This window comes from Apodemus sylvaticus, chromosome 21 (assembly GCF_947179515.1).
Source record: "Apodemus sylvaticus chromosome 21, mApoSyl1.1, whole genome shotgun sequence".
NCBI lineage: Eukaryota > Metazoa > Chordata > Mammalia > Rodentia > Muridae > Apodemus > Apodemus sylvaticus.
This window is the reverse complement of record NC_067492.1, coordinates 44,719,778-44,737,100: the sequence shown is the minus strand read 5'-3', so window position 1 is coordinate 44,737,100 and position 17,323 is coordinate 44,719,778. Positions and strand designations below refer to the sequence as shown.

At 36.6% G+C, this 17,323-nt stretch overlaps 1 protein-coding gene across 2 annotated transcripts in view; it reads right to left on the bottom strand.

Annotated features, from left to right (window-relative positions):
- The window catches only part of Neto2 (neuropilin and tolloid like 2), a 58,638-nt gene that overhangs the window by 10,221 nt on the left and 31,094 nt on the right, over nt 1-17,323 (bottom strand). For both annotated transcript variants that reach the window (XM_052166978.1, XM_052166980.1), the window contains exon 7: nt 509-737. In XM_052166978.1, the coding sequence (XP_052022938.1) occupies nt 509-737 (229 nt within the window). The remainder of the gene's footprint in view (nt 1-508; nt 738-17,323) is intronic.

The following is a 17,323-nucleotide window of genomic DNA, read 5'->3' as shown; positions in this document are numbered from 1 at the left end:
GAGGAGTCAAGTACAATTAGCAGCACCCATGTGGTAGCTCACAACCATCCTTAACTCTAGTTTTCATATCGTCTTCTGACCTATGGAGGTACGTTCATGTGAACAAAGCACTAATTTCTAAAAGAGTTAAATATTTCTCTGGACAATTCACTAGTTTGTAATAAAATTAATATTGATGCTTTTTAAATAAACATGTTTCACTCCATGTTTAAAAGTATAAAATAGTGTTTTTATGGCGGGTAAGTCTGTTATAGATCATTATGTGTCTAATGTGCTGTAACTTGACTCCCAGATTCTGCCCTGACCATCTTTACTCTTGTGTTAGCTCAGACTTGGTGTAGGATTTGCTGTAAGCCAGTGGGAGAAAAAAAATGTTCCTGTTAAGTTAAAAAAGTAAAGTGTGACAGTTTACAAGATAAAGTACTTTTTTTCTGTCAAAAAGTAGGTATTCAGTAAACATATTGTGAATGACTGAACACTAGGTAATAAATTCAAATTCTTTACTTACGTTCCACAAAGGAAGTGAAGAGCATCCTAAACCTGCTAAGCCGACTGCCTTCGTCTGCCCACATCCGGATCACTCCTACTCCTGTTTTCAACATTACATCATTAGCCACAGTGCTGCAGAACTTGGCCTTCAGATTTTCGATAGCACTGCTTCCATCATAGACTGCCACAAAATTTCTTTTGCATTCATTTGAGTGTTCCATTTGGTAATCTAAGAACCTCAAATAAATCTGTAATATCAGAACACAAGTTTAAAAAAAGGATACTTAACAACATTCTATTTTAAGATTCACAATATATTAGACTGAATTGTAACAGCTGACTGAAAAACAGAATGACAGAAGGATGCTTCAGTAGTTAAAGATCTAAGAATAATGGTCTCATTTTTTGGTTGTCTTAATCATGGAACCAAAAATTAAGAAACCCAAACTTTCTATTTTATTTACAAAGAGGTGCTTATATTCTTATATGATTTAATTTCCTCATTATAATAATCCCATGGAATTAACAGATAAAGGAAGTCAGGTGTTGGTGGCACACGCCTTTAATCCCAGCACTGGGGAGGCAGAAGCAGTTGGATTTCTGAGTTCGAGGCCAGCCAGAGTGAGTTCCAGGACAGCCAGAGATACACAGAGAAACCCTGTCTCGAAAAACCAAAAACTAAACAAAAAACAAAACAAAACAGATAAAGGAAATAATATAATTGCTTATGATTGTTTTTATCCTAACAGCAAATGTCATTAGCTGGTGCGTTCAGTTTTTCTGTATTCTATACTTACCTTTCTTCAAGGCAGCATTTTATGTAGCTCAGGCTGTCTTTGCATCTGAATTCACCATCTAACTAAAGCTGACTTCTGACCGTCCTCTTTCCACAACTTAGGTGTGTGCATAAAGACCTTGGCAGCTAACCTGCATCTTCTCCCCCTGCTTTTTTTTTTAATTCATCATAAACACATTTATTATAATTAGGGTGCTCAACCATTAGGAAAATGTAATAATTGACAAAAGTGGAGACAGTAATACAGACATCTGTTAAGTCTGGTTGGTTTGTCTTCTTTTTGTTTTTATTTTTTATTAATCTGTTCCTAGGTGCTCAATTCCTCACTGTATATATAGCATTCAAGTCTTCCAAAACATACAAAGGATCCATATAGAAGATATAAAAACGGTCAAAACTATAGTCTGTTAATGTGCATTTAATTTTCTAAAGTTTTAATTGCCGTAATTTCCCGTAATCTTAAAATAATGAGTGAAAAGAAATTAAACAAACCATTAATTCCAAATTATAGGCCATGTAGTAGTATGTGACACTTCACACTAGACCACTGCATCATGCCTGGAATGAGTCACCTCTCTCTCAAGTGTGTATGCCATCCTTTATATGTTAATTACACATAATTCATTGTCTTCTTAGGTACCAACTGTCATTTTATCACAGCACTTATTCATGGTCCTTTATAGCACAGTGCTTGCAAACTGAGAACAATGGTTTGGCACTTTAGACATGCAAGGAGCAGCCACATGGTACTTCCTCCAAGTAAAAAGTCAAAGTACAATACAAAGAATAATTTTATTATATAATATTTTATTGATTATTTGGGAATTTCACATCATGTGCCACAATCATACTCACTTCCCAGTCTTCCTAAGTCCACCCTCACCCTTGAGACTTCTCTCTACACCAAAATAAAAGAAAGAAAAAAGACAAAAGCAAGTCCAAATTGTTTTGCCCATATCAAACTCTCAATGGCCAGCCCCTCCCACCTGAAGTCATCAACTGTGGAAAGCATCCTTATCATAAATTTTAAGAGTTTTCTTTGAAGGCCACCTTTCTAGCCAGTCACTGGTTTTTGTTTTGCTTTTTTAAACTGAGGGGGCTTTGGTGGGGGTAGTTGTCACAGAAGCCTTCTATGTCCCTCTTTCTCAAGTCTTGAGACTGAGCCTGCAGTTACCATTGTAAAAGTAGCTTCCTTGTCCTTCACTGTTAACAAGAGTATGGACCATGGACATCCATGTGGTTCTGCCTCTGCATTGCCTCTCTCTACCTCACACTCACCGTTCTGTCCTCTCCATTGAATAGTCGTTTGTGGTAGTGTCATTGGAAACTACAGTGTTCACACAGTATATATATGAATGTTTTTTTTGCCCAAACAGCTTTACATGCAAATATTCATTGCAAGATGCTGTTTTGGTTTCTGAAGCACCATAAATAATGGACCATTGTTGAGTTTTGTCTTGGGTATCCTGCTGCTGCTCAGAGTCAGGGTGATGTTGTAGCTAGGCCGGCATCTGGGGCAGGTTCTATATGAGGTCAGGGCAGCTACATACCTCCCTACCCTTGATGCCTTTTGCCCCGAGGCTCACTTGTGCTTGCAGCCTGCAAGTAGTGCCACTGCCCGGCACTCTCCATCTTCCAGCAGGGCAAGCAGCATGAAGCTGAGAATCACTGATGCCTTCTTTTTAGTGTCTCTTCTCTAGAAGACTTGACAGTGTTCCTCCTTTACCCAGTTTTATTGGCAAGAATAAAAAAGTCCTCAGCTTTTGTATCCTAAGGTGTTATGAGGAGAAAGGTATAGAAGGACAGAAAGAGATACAGAAAGGAAATGGAAAGATTCTATATTCCAGATACCACAATGGACTATTTATCATCTTTCATTACTTCTGCCCCTACTAGAGACCAAAGTCAGACAGTCTTCCATTTATAAATGGTTCTAATACAGTATTTTTTAAAGGGTAGAAAGATGGCTCAGCCAATAAATTGCCTGCTTTTCTTTCCACCAAAGTGAAAAAGCTCGGCATGGTGGGCTTGCAGCACTGGTACTGGGGAGGTGGACTAGGTAGCTCACCAGACTTGTTGGGGCCAGCTTGCCTAGCCTAGCTGGTGATCCACAGGCCAGTGAGAGACCGTGCCTTCAAAAGCCAAGCAGATGGCTACTGAAGTACACACTTGAGGCTGACCTCTGGCTTCCGCATGCAGGTGCACATGTATACACATGTAAATCATATTCCATACCACAGTCAAAACAAGTAAGCAAGTTGCTATTATCAAATACATTAGTATTCAAATTTCCAATTATCTTTTAGTATCAGGAATAATTTTCTTTTATGTTTTCTTTAATCTTACAAGTTCATGTATTTAGTATCTTTTAATCCAGTGGTTCTCCCAGTTTTGTGTCCATTGTTTATTTGTTATACTTCATGGCTGGTTTAATCTTGTAATAGTTAAAGATGTATCTTTATTTAGGGGGCTGGAGAGATGGCTCAGTGATTAAGAGCACTGGCTGCTTTTCCAGAAGACCTGGGTTTTGTTCCCAGTAGCCACATGGCTGCTTACAACTGTCTAACTCCAGCTTCAGAGGAGCTGATGCCCTCCTCTGACTTCTGAGGGCATCAAACATGCATGTAGTACACTTATAGAAATGTAGGCAAATACACATAAAATTAAAAAGACTTTACCTATATTTAATGTTTATTGAATTTTTAAAAGGCAAGATTTTACTATGGAGTTCTCTATGGTTTAAATTTGCTGAAGGTGGCCTTGAACTTGTCATCTTCTTGTCACTGTCTCCTGCATTTTGCAATTTAAGCATGTGATATCACAACACTCCGGCTACCTTATTTTTATTTTTAATTGACGTAATAAGTGGTCAATACATACTGTACTATGAGTAGATGGAGCCGATAAGCATATAGCTATTACTTTAAACATGTACCATTGTGTTAGAAATATTGAAAAATCCTTTGTATCACTTTTGCTGCAATACACAGATAATTGCCACAGATATAAATATAACAAGGTATGGCTGTATTTGTTACTCCTTCTTTCCCTTCCTCTTCCCCTGCTTCCCAGCCTGTACAGATCATTTTTCTACTTTCTAAGGAGATTAGCTGTTTTTAGCTTCCACATTTTAAGGGAGAACATGTGCCATTTGTCTATATGACATACCTGACAATACCTCCTCTAGGCTTAGAAAGACAATACTTGATTTTCACAGTTGAATAATACTCTACTGTGCATATATAACCTTTCTGACCATTCATATATCTGTTGACTTCATTGTTTGGCTGCTCTGAACAGTACTGGAATTACTTTGGGCTCTATCTGATAACAGAGGAGCTAAATCCCATGACTACTATTTCTAGTGTTCGAAGGAGGTTCTACCATGGTGGATACAACTAATATACATTTCCACAAACAAAGCGTAGGAGTTCCCCTTTCTTCAGCCTCCTCAATATTTACTACTGACTTTTAGGTGACAGCCATTCTAACTGGTCAAATTTTGATTTATGTTTTTGTGATGCTTAGCTGTTCTTTAAACATACAGGTCATTTGTATGCTTTCTTTTTAATACAAACTCCTTAAAGTATAAAATTCATCAATAATGAATGACACAATTTAGAATTATAACACAGAGTGAAAATAACAAATACCTGGCTTATTACTCTTTGACATTCAGTATTCCCAGGTATTTCCAGTGCTTTCAAAATTACTTTGAATGAGGGAAATCATGAAGACTTGTTCTGAGATTGTGTGATTAAGATTATATGTTCTAAGTCTACCCATTTTCCTTCAAATTTTGTGATTTCATTTTTCTTTTAGAGTGAATACTCCATTTTACACAATGAAATGTGTACTTTATTTTTCCTTATCTAGTCATCTGTTGCTGGGCAACCAGGTTAGTTCTATTGCCTTGCTATAGTGAAAAGAGCAGCAATAAACACGGGGATGCAAATATCTCCGTAGTAGATGTAGAGTTCTCTGAGTCTGTTCAGGAATAGAATAGCTGGGTCAGATGGTAGTCCAATTGGTAGATTTCTAGGAATATCCAAACTCGTTTCCATAGTGGTTGTATTAATTTGCACTCCTATGAACCATGTAGAGTTCCTTTACATCTTTTCCAACATTTGACAAATGTATTGATATCTATCCTAACTGGGAGAGGTAGCATCTTAAGAGCAGTTTTAAACTGCATTTACCTGGTGACTAGGGAGGCTGAACATTTTAGAAAATAGTTACTGGCCATTTGTATTTCTTTGAACACTTGTCTATTCTGTTCTGCCCAATTGCTGACTTAGTATTTCTGTAGTTCTGTTTGGCAGATTAGCTATACGAGGTACAGAGTTCTCTCATTCTGTAGACTGTGTGCTCTATTGGTGGTTTTCTTTGCTGTGCAGTAACATTTTTCATGCAGACCCACCTCTTGACACCTAGACCTACTTCCTGTACTGCTCAAGTACTTTTTGGAAAGTTCCAGCAGCTACTGCAGGATCTTAAAGAGGATTTCCTATTGCTTCAACTAAAAGTTTCAATGCTCCAGATTTTAAATTAAGGTTTTAATCTATTTTAAATTGCTTTTTTGTGTACAATATGGATGATACACATTTAATTTCATTCTTCAGCAGGTAGACGTAATTTTGCCAGCGCCAATTTATCGAATAGGCTTTTTAATTTTTTAAAAAGTGTATGTTTCTATTTCTGTTGTCAAGGATTAGGTAGGCATAGCTTTGTTGGTTTATTCCTTGGTTCTCTATTCTGCTTTGCTGTAGCTCTACAGTGTAATTTGAAACTGAGTATTGTCATACCTCCAACTGTATTTATTTGAGGTCTTTTGTGGTTCCATAAAGATTCCTGAATTATTTTTTTCTAGGTTTATGGAACATAGCATTAGAATTTTGGTAGGTACTGCACTAAATCTGTTAATTTAATGACTAATTTTGCTAATGTAGCCATTTCACAATATTAATTCTGCCAACCCAGGAACATGCAAGGGCTTTCCATGGTCTTGTCTTTTTTTTATTTCCCTTTTCACTATCTTGGAAGTTTTCACTAGATTTTTCTTTTCTTTAGTTAGGGGTATTCCTGAGCAATAAAGTTTTTGGAACTATTTTGAGTTGTATATTTTTCCTAAATTCTTTGTTGGCATATATGAAAGCTACTGTTTAAAAATTATTTATTTTGTATGCTCCAAATTTACATATTAAATCTAGTTTTCTAGTAGACTATATCATATATTTTAAGTGCATAATCACGTCACCTGCGAATTGGGATCATTTGACTTCATTTCTACTTCACTACCTTTATACCTTTCTCTTGCTATTGCTCACACCTTAAGCACTATAGCAAATAAGAGTGTAGAATGGGCATTCTTGTTTCATTCTTGATTTTAGAGGAAAAACTCTCAGTTTGTCTCCATTTAATAGACGATGGAGAGATGGCTCAGTAGTTAAGAGCACTGACTGCTCTTCCAGAGGTCCTGAGTTCAATTCCCAGAAACCACATGGTGGCTCACAACCCTCTGTAATGAAATCAGATGCCTTTTCTGGTGTGTCTAAAGAAAGTTATAGTGTACTCATATACATAAAATAAATAGATAATCTTTAAAAAAAGATGGACTAAATGCTTATGGTATATAGTCTTTATTATTTTGAGGTATATTCCACCTATTCTAACATCTCCATAATTTTTATCATGAAGGTATGTTGAATCTTTTGATGCTTCTGTGGGATCAGTCAAGATGGTTATGTAGTTTTTGTCATTAAGTCTGTTTATATGGCACATTACATTTATTGATTTTCATATGTTGAACCAACCTTGCCTTTTGGAGATGGAGCTCACTCACCTGATCAAAATATAATGTGTTTCTGAATTCTGTTTCCAAGTATTTTGTTGAAAAGTTCAGAATCTATATTTATCAAAGATTTTTTTTAATAGTTTTCTTGTTGCTTTACCTGGTTTTTGTATCAAAATAATACTGACATCATAGAATGAATCTAATAATCTTCCTTTACTCTGTATTCTGTGGAGCAAGGTCACAAGAATTGGTATGAAACAATTCAGTGGTGAATTTGTCTAGTCCTGGGTTGTTGAGGGGAAAGTTTTGATTATAGCTTCCAATTTCATTGATTATATAATGGGTCTGTATAAGTTATTTTTATCTTTTGGCTTTAATTTTATTTGGTACGTCTTCATATGGTTTCTTTTGAGAAATCTCCATTAAAGCCACTAGCCTACAATGTATACATGTCTGTAAGTGAACATATATGTGAGTGTAGTGTGACATTTAGAAAGCACAATAAGAAAGGGTAACAAAAAAGATGCATGTATGTATGTCATTGCCAGATGTCAGCATTGGCTATCTTCCTAATCACTCTCCACATTATTTTTGAGACAGGGTTTGCCACTGAGTCTTGCCTATTTAGTTATGCACAATAAGACAAAGTAATAAAAAAGATGCATGTATGTATGTCATTGCCAGATGTCAGCATTGGCTATCTTCCTGATCACTCTCCACATTATTTTTGAGACAGGGTTTGCCACTGAATCTTGCCTATTTAGTTAGACTGGCTGGTTAGCAAGCACGAGGTTATCTGCCTCCGCAGTGCTGGGATTACTGGGTATACCTGTGTCTCTAGCTTTTGTGGGTGATGGCAATTACACCCAGGCTCTCATCCTTGTGTAGCAAGCATTCCAGTGACTGAGCCATCTCCCTAGACAACACCCCTCCCCTATGGTGGGGGCAGTCACAATATAGACAGACAGGTTAGAGGACTCAAGAGTTATCTCCCTTGGGTTTTGAGATAATATTTCTCACTGGGCTCTGGAATTTTTCAGATAAGATTAGACAGGCAAACTCTAAGGGTGTCTTATTGTTTTCCTAGTGCTGAGATAATAATCTTATAACACACCAGTCTTTTCATGTGAGTTCTAGGGATTACACCTAGGTCCTAAGGTCTTGTGGGAATGACTGAACTATCTCCCCAGATACTTGCAGACCTTTTAAAAGATAATTGTGTGTTTACTTCTATTTAGTTCTTTCTTTTTTTTTTTTAAAGATTTATTTATTTATTTATTATATGTAAGTACATTGTAGCTGTCTTCAGACACTCCAGGAGTGTCAGATCTCATTACGGATGGTTGTGAGCCACCATGTGGTTGCTGGGATTTGAACTCCGGACCTTCATAAGAGCAGTCAGTGCTCTTAACCTCTGAGCCATCTCTCCAGCACCCTATTTAGTTCTTTCTAATAAGAGTTTTAAGCCAGGCAGTGGTAGCACACGCTTTTAATCCCAGCACTTGGGAGGCAGAGGCAGGTGAATTTCTGAGTTCGAGGCCAGCCTGGTCTACAGAGTGAGTTCCAGGGCAGCCAGGGCTACACAGAGAAACCCTGTCTTGAAAAACACCCTCCTCCCCCCCCACAAAAAAAAAAGAGTTTTAAAACTTTGCTGTACTTGACTTATGCCTTTTGGATGAAAAAAAGAATTTTAAGGCCTCCTAGGTTGCCCTGAAACTCAAACTTATTCTGCTTCAGATTCTTTTAGTAAGCTGGGTCTTGCAAACCCTAAGAGATCACAGATGCCAGCCCAGGCTACTATATCTAGCAAAAACCTCAATCACCATAGATGGAGAAACCAAGATATTTCATAACAAAATCAAATTTAAACAGTATCTTTTTTTTTACTAATACAGCCTTACAGAGGATACTAGAAGGAAAATTCCAATATAAGAGAGTAACTACACCCAAGAAAACACAAGAAATTAATCATCTCACAACAAACCCATAAGGGAATTGCACACACATAGTACCATCTCCAATCACAAAGTAACAGGAAGCAACAATCACTGGTCATTAACATCTCTCAACATCAATGGACTCAATTCACCAATAAATCAACACAGTAGCAAACTGGATACATAACAGGATCCAACATTCTGCAGTATACAAGAAACACACCTGAACAACACAAATAGACACACCTCAGAGTAAACAGTTGGAAAACGGTTTTCCAAGTCAATAGTCCCAAGAAACAAGCTAGAGTAGCCATTCCAATATGCAATAAAATAGATTTTGAATCCAAAGTAATCAAAAGAAATGGGAAGGATGCTTCATACTTATCAAAGGAAAAATCCATCAAGATGAAGTCTTAATTCTGAACATCTTTGTCCCAAATGCAAAGGCATCCACATCCATGAAAGAAATTTTACTAAAGCTCAACACACACATGGCGCCCAACATTGGGCTTGAACTCACTATCAAAATTAATTGGAGATTCTCAAATGGAAAATACACACCATGATTAGAAGTAGGAAAATTTGGTTTCTTAGCAGAGTTGTGGGTTTTGCCCGAGCCACATGGTTCCTCCCCACGGGCTAGGAGAAAAGTCATAGTAAAATGGCATACATAATTCTAGGGTTCATGGCATATGCTGGGATACAGTTAAGTGTTCCATGCTGACCCAGACAGAGCTAATTAGCGGGTATTTACCTGGGACCCTTCTCAAAGGTGTCTAGGTGCCTCAGAGAGTTTAAACTGAGAGGTTCTGGGAGCACCTGCTGTACAAAAAGACAGGCTGCTCAGAAAACAGAGAGACAGATGGTAGAGGCTACTTGCCATCAGAAAAATAAAAGATAGAGATACAGTGGTAATTGTTTAAAGTATACATGGAATATAGAAATCCAGGCCTTTGATGTCAAATATAAAAAACAAAGACAGAGAGATAGAGAAGCCCTATTTCAACAAATAATGAGAAGGTGCTAATCGCTATAGAATGTAGAATGAATGAGAAAAATGATTCAAAGGAAATTTGAAAGGGCTTATGCCAGGGCAGGCATTTGGGTTCTTTGAACATGGCTTCCACAGGAATACTGAGATTGTTTAGTTTGGTATGACAAATTAGTAGGCTAGAAATAGGCTTAGACAGTAGGTAGAATGGAATTCAATTAAATCTAAATACACAAGAAAGGATGTTAATTCAAATTATATAAAGAAACAGTTACACACACAAGATATTAATCTTCATAGAAGGGACATTATTTAGGCCTTAATCTCACTATTAAAAATTAATCATTTAAGAACAAGGCAGGGGACAGTGAAAGAGCACTTTACTTTAATTGCTTTGAATTGTTTTAATTATCAAAATGTGTGTGATGGTAAGTTTGGTGCTTATGATACTAAAAATCCCGATAGGTCAAAATAGAATAGGCGTAAAGAGAAAAGAGGCTAGTAATTTGAATCAATCTATATCTTTGATAATTTCAGTTTACTGGACCAAGAACATACTATTTTGGGAGAGAGGCTCTTATATTTGTGTTAATAGGAAAGAAGAAAAGGCTTTGGACCCCTTCCAAGGTGATATGGATCAGATATAATAGGGGAATTAGAAGGATCCACTAAAGATCTTGGCTAAAGACAGAAAATTCAAGAAGATCAAACAGGACAGGTAACATAATTTACTGATTCCTCCACATGGGAACAACCCTGTAATTGGCTCAGATGTAAAAGTGTCTCTAGATAAACTTCAGCTAAAATTAGACAATATTTCTTGTTGGCCATAAAATCCTTAAGATTCATCATGCCATCCTTCACATGCTATGAATGAAGATCTATTACAATTGGTTACTGATCAATTGAACTCATAAAAGGATAGTTGTCTTTCACCTGCTCAAAGAAGGAATAAAAATTCATTCTTGATGCTGCTTCCAGAGCAGCTTCAGGAATAGCTATAGATTCCTGATGCACTCAGTTCATTCAGCCTTTCAAACATATCCAGTCAAAATTCCCTGAGCCTTCTAAGCATACAGAGACTAGATAATGGCTGCTAAAGCTAGCTTCTTTAAATCAAACCAGTTTTTCTAATTTTCCTTTCCCTCCCCATTCCTTTAATTAATTAATTAGCCCTGTGTAGCCCTGGCTGTCCTGGACCTTCACTTTGTAGACCAAGCAGGCCTCGAACTCAGAGATCTGCCTGCCTCTGCCTCCCAAGTGCTAGGATTAAAAGGGTGTGCCACCACCACCCACCTTTAAGAATTTTTAATTGCTCCAATTCAGCAGGAAGAAGCTGTCAACCTGATCCCTTGGATTTAGGTGTTTGGCTATGGTTATTTTATAAATTATGGATAGGTTCTCATTTTAAAAGATAATTTGACAACAGCTATAATTTTAACTATTTAGGGAGGAAATATATGAGATGTATTACTAAATTTATTCTTGAACAAAACATTGTATAGCCATAATCTTACATTGGTTAAAAAATCTTTATAATCGATACAAAATTGAAGTTATAATTTCTTACATTGGTACAGAATTTGTATATTTATACAAATACAAGGTTTTTATTGGTATATTTTTCTTTTTTAAAAAGATTTATTTATTTAATTATTATTTATTTATTTTTAATTGAATATCATCTTCATTTACATTGCTAATTGTAAAACCTTTCCTGATTTCCCCCCTCTCCAAAGGCCCTCAACCCCTCCTCCCACCCCCTGCCTCCATGTATATGCCCCTCCACCTGACCCACTCCCACCTCCCCCAGTATAAATTTCTTATATTGATAAAATATAAATGAAAATATAAAATGAAATTAATATTGTTATTTTTAGATAGATACTGTGTCCATACAACTCATTTAAGAATACAAAGCTTAGATGTAGTCCTTCTAATTGCTACTATTACAAACCACTGAGGGTGATTAATTAATGCAAGTTCAGGGTCAGATAGTAAACTCATGGTTATATTAGATTCTAAATAAATCATAATATGGTACTTTCCATTATTCAAAAAAATAGCTAAGAGTAGTCAAAGTATAATAGTTCAGATATAATTTATAGTCTTCAAAAACACCAAAATCCACAAAATATGACACTTAAATTCATTTCATTATTAATGAAAATTTTTACAAGTATCCCCTTCAAAGTTCAAAGAAAATATTACGCATCATAACCTCCATAAAGAGTTGCTCCAGTTGTGACAAGGTAGCCACTAGGCAAGAATTGTCCTAGTTCATCAACAGACAAAAAAATCCCAAGACAAAGTAAGCTGGTCTTTCATACTTCCTGCTTCACTTAAGGTCTGTCAGATGGTTCTGAGCCAGAAGGCTGAAGACAGATGCTCCAACATTTTGAGGAATGGGGACCTGTCCAGGTAGTTAGATGTTTCTATAAATTGGTTACTAAAGCTATGTTTTTGTGCTTCCTATATGAATATATATATATATATATTCATATTCATTCATTCTGGTAATATTTAATTCATTCTTGGATCTTTGACAGGGCTGAAGACTACTTATAGTCTCATAATCAAACTTAAGTTGTTTAGTATAGAGGAAGATGATGTAGATTTGAAAGGATGGGAAGATGGTAATACAAGTTAAAATGAAAACATAATTAAGGTACAAAATTATAAACTTTTTAAGTTAGGATAGATGTTAGAGTGATATACCTAAATTAACAAAATTGATAGACTAGATGTTATTAATGTATAATATAATATAGTTTACATAACTTGTAACAATGTTCAATGTATATCTGAGAGAAAAGGCCTTTTAATGGATACAAAGGGAGAAATGTTGTGGACTTTGCTTATTGTTTGTATTATGTTAATTGGGCTCCCAAAAAATTACATGATATTCCTGAATGTAAGATGCTGTGTGTCCTTGACCCCAATTGGTTCTAACTGATAAAGAAAGTTGCTAGCGGCCAATGGCAGGACATGGAGAAAGAGGTGGGACTTTAGTTTTCCTGGGTAAGGGAACTGAGGGAATTAGAAGAGGCAGAACTACCATGCCAGAAAAGCAAAAAGATCAGGTCTGAGAAGTGTAGGACAAAGAGACTGCCAACGCGTAAGAGTCAGCCCTGAAGGGCTATAGGCCTCGGTCTAGAGTGACCAGGATGGAATACAGGTTTTAGTAAGAAATAATTCAGGAGTATTGGAGGGGAGAGTGTGTTAACCGTGGGGAGGTTTGGAAGTGCCCAGCCATTGAGCTGATTAAGGCATATTAAATATAAGGCTGTGTGTGTGTGTGGTGTGTCATTTGAGAATCCATAGCATTTGGGTGGCTACCTGGGAGATTAGAGTAGATTAACGACCTACTGCTACAGATACCCAACCATAAAGTTATTTTTATTGCTCCTTTGTGGCTTTAATTTTGTAACTGCTATAAATCACGATACAAATATCTGTACTGACTGATCATTTTAGGCGACTCCTGTGAAAGGGTCATTCAAAGCTCTAACGGGTTATGACCTATGGGGTGAGAAACTCTGGTCTAATATGTACATCAAGCTTGAAAAAGTCTATTCTGATAAAAAACACTCACTAGATGTTATGATCAACATATCACATATTTAAATCTTAAGATCCTTAATTTTTTTTACCTCTGGTTTATTAATTATTGAGGTGAAAATTACTGTAAATGGAATTTTTTATTTTATGCTTTATGTTCTTTGAGGCTCTAATCTGCAAGATCTTAAATTACGTTTTTGTTGTGAATAGTGAGTCTGGATTCCTACTTAATAAATATGCATTTTTTGGCATTTCTTACTATTCATTCATTCATTCATTCATTCATTCGTGTGTATGTGAGATGCATACATTCTTATGTGTAGAGGTATGCTTGCCTGGCATTTATATTTAGAGGCCAGACGTTGATGTTGGATGTCTTCCTCTTACTTTTTCTTATTTATTTATTTTTTTTATACAGGGTTTCTTAATTGTCTGGGGTTCACCATTTCTTCCAGAGTGACTGGCTACTTGGATCTGCCTGCTTCTGCTTCCACTTTACCCCTCTCTGTCAGGTTTTGGTTATAGACATGCTCAGTTCTAACCAGCTGCCCTATGTGGGTGTAAGCAACCTAAACTCAGGTTCCTAATGCTTATATAGAAAGCACTTCACCCACTGAGCCAACTCCCCAGCCACATTTCCTATTTTCCTTTTAAATATTTATATATAGTTATCCTACAAACAGGACTTACTTGGTTTTTAAATGTAGCACTCAGTTCATTTATTATTTTTGCCCAGAAATCCTTTAGTTTTGCCCTCTTAAATCAGCTCAGATATAGAAATATAGGCTACCAGCTCTTATTTTTCTTACTTTTAAGATACATATATGTCTTTGAGATTGTATTTCACTATGGAAGGTTTCTAGAGTCAACAATCTAAATAGCATCAGGCAAGCAAGATGGCTCAGGAGGTACAAGCAGCTACTATGAAGCCTGATAACCCGAGTTTGATTTGTGGGTCTCAAGAAATGAAAGAACTGACTCTAGCATGTTATGTTCTGCCCTCTACACATATGCTATAATATACATGCACTATATAAATTATGTAGATGGACTCACATACATAATACATGGTATCAAGAAATGAATAAATATCCCTTTAAAGGAAATCTTCCTATTCTCAAGTTTTTAAATTTTTTTCTATATGTGGGTTCAATCTATACATCATTTAAAATATATACACACACATATATACATATGTATATATGTCTATATACATATTTGGGTGGGGTGGGGGAGTCACTGTTCTTATCTTTCAACAATTCTTGAAAAAATTCCTTAAAACGCTGCTACATGTGCCGATTAATAAATTTCCTCATCTCTTTGAGTAACAATTTGTTTTATCAATGAAGTTCTATATAACTTTTTTTAAAATAAGAAATAAAAATGTTTTATATCATAATTTCTTTTTTTATTTTAATTTTTTTATTCGATATATTTTTTATTTACATTTCAAATGATTTCCCCTTTTCTAGCCCCCCCACTCCCCGAAAGTCCCGTAAGCCCCCTTCTCTCCCCCTGTCCTCCCACCCACCCCTTCCCACTTCCCCGTTCTGGCTTTGCTGAATACTGCTTCACTGAGTTTTTCCAGAACCAGGGGCCACTCCTCCTTTCTTCTTGTACCTCATTTGATGTGTAGATTATGTTTTGGGTATTCCAGGTTTCTAGGTTAATATCCACTTATTAGTGAGTGCATACCATGATTCACCTTTTGAGTCTGGGTTACCTCACTTAGTATGATGTTCTCTAGCTCCATCCATTTGCCTAAGAATTTCATGAATTCGTTGTTTCTAATGGCTGAATAGTACTCCATTGTGTAGATATACCACATTTTTTGCATCCACTCTTCTGTTGAGGGATACCTGGGTTCTTTCCAGCATCTGGCAATTATAAATAGGGCTGCTATGAACATAGTAGAGCATGCATCCTTATTACATGGTGGGGAATCCTCTGGGTATATGCCCAGGAGTGGTATAGCAGGATCTTCTGGAAGTGACGTGCCCAGTTTTTGGAGGAACCGCCAGACTAAAAAAGTTAAAAAAATCTACCTGTCCATCTTTCTTTCCTTACCTTTCTGTTGCTTCTTCTAGAACATAGTTCTTGGAAATCTAAAATCTAGGAGACTGAACTTTTTGTTTTGTCTGTTCTTACCTCCAGATGGACTATGAGCAGAGCAGTCACCTAATGTGGGATTAGGAGGCAACATTCAGTGGGATTTTACAGATACAAGTTCGGTAGTATATCTGGCTATTATGGATTAATTTTTGACAAGTGCCTTAAAGAAGTTGTGAGCTTAGGACATGACCCATTTTAATTTTTGTGATTTTTGCTTCCTGAATTGACCAGGGAATATTAAATCATCCCAAATACAGAGGTAATTTTCTAGGTATGAAAGCACAGGAGAGATCCTAGCCCCATTTCACCAGAGAACAAGCCCCTACAAATGTTTCCTTGTTCACCTGTCATGTTTAGTCATCACCCTCTAAGGGTTCTGTTTGTAAGGGCCTCACAACGACCTAGGCTTGATTTATTTATTTTTCAGAGCCAGTGTTAAAACAAAACTGGAATATCCTCCTCCCCAGCAATAACAATTAACTGAAGTTACCAGAGGCATTTATAACATCAATTTTATTTTACTGTAGTAAATATTCAGTTGCCTGTTTTCATAAGAATTACTGGCTTTATTTTGAACTTATAGTTGTTCTTTGGGGAATACCTGGCAAGTTTTGTCCAATATTTATAAGTGTTTTGACATGTTTTCAGGAGGTGGGGGGTGTGAAGAGATGGTTCAGTGGTTAAGAGCACTGAGTGTTCTTTTAGAGGTCCCAGGTTCAATTCCCAGCACTCACATGGCAGCTTACAACTGTTTGTAACTTCAATATCTGACACCCTCATGCAGACATACATGCAGGTAAAACACCAATACACATAAAATAAAATAATTAAAGTGTTTTCAGGTTACCTATCATTTTCCAAATATAAATCTCATTTTCATTTTTTTTTTTTGTGGGAGGGTCAGGGTTTCAGTTATGTTGCCCCAGTTTGCCCCAAAATCATGTTTTTTTTCAGCTCTTCTTTCATTCTTTTCCTTTTTAAACAAATGAATAAAGTAAGTCTAATTTCATCTGTTGGCATTTCTAGAAGTACAAATTAAAAACAAAAAGTAAAAGTAGTCAACAATCCATCTCAAGAGTTATTTAAAGGCATTTTTTTCTACAGCACTGTCCATAAGTTTCACATGATCAGCAGGTGGCAGCACAGTGAGAACAATGAACTGGGATTCAATGTTTTTTCACTGACATGACCAGTGAAATATAACATATTCTTACAGGCTAATGTTGAGAGAGAGAGAGAGAGAGAGAGAGAGAGAGAGAGAGAGAGAGAGAGAGAGAGAGAGAATGTGTGTACAGAGGTGGACATGGAGTATCTTCTCTCTTTGTTTGCTTGTCACCTAATTAGTTTTTGAGGCAGGGTTTCTTAGAGAACCTTGAACTCCCCATTTCAGTTGGACTGGCTGAGCAGCAGATTTCTGGGATCTGCCTGTCTACTCCCTTCCTGTGCAGGTGTTACAGAAGTGCACTACCATGAAGGTGCCTGGGTTTTATGTGAATGCTGCATAACTTAACTCAGGGATTCATGCCTAACACAGTGAGTACTTTACTCACCATGCCATCTTCCCAGATCCTAAAGCACATAAACAAAATAAAATAAAATAACCCCAAAACCAACCTCCTCAAAAGACAAAACAACCCCCCCCC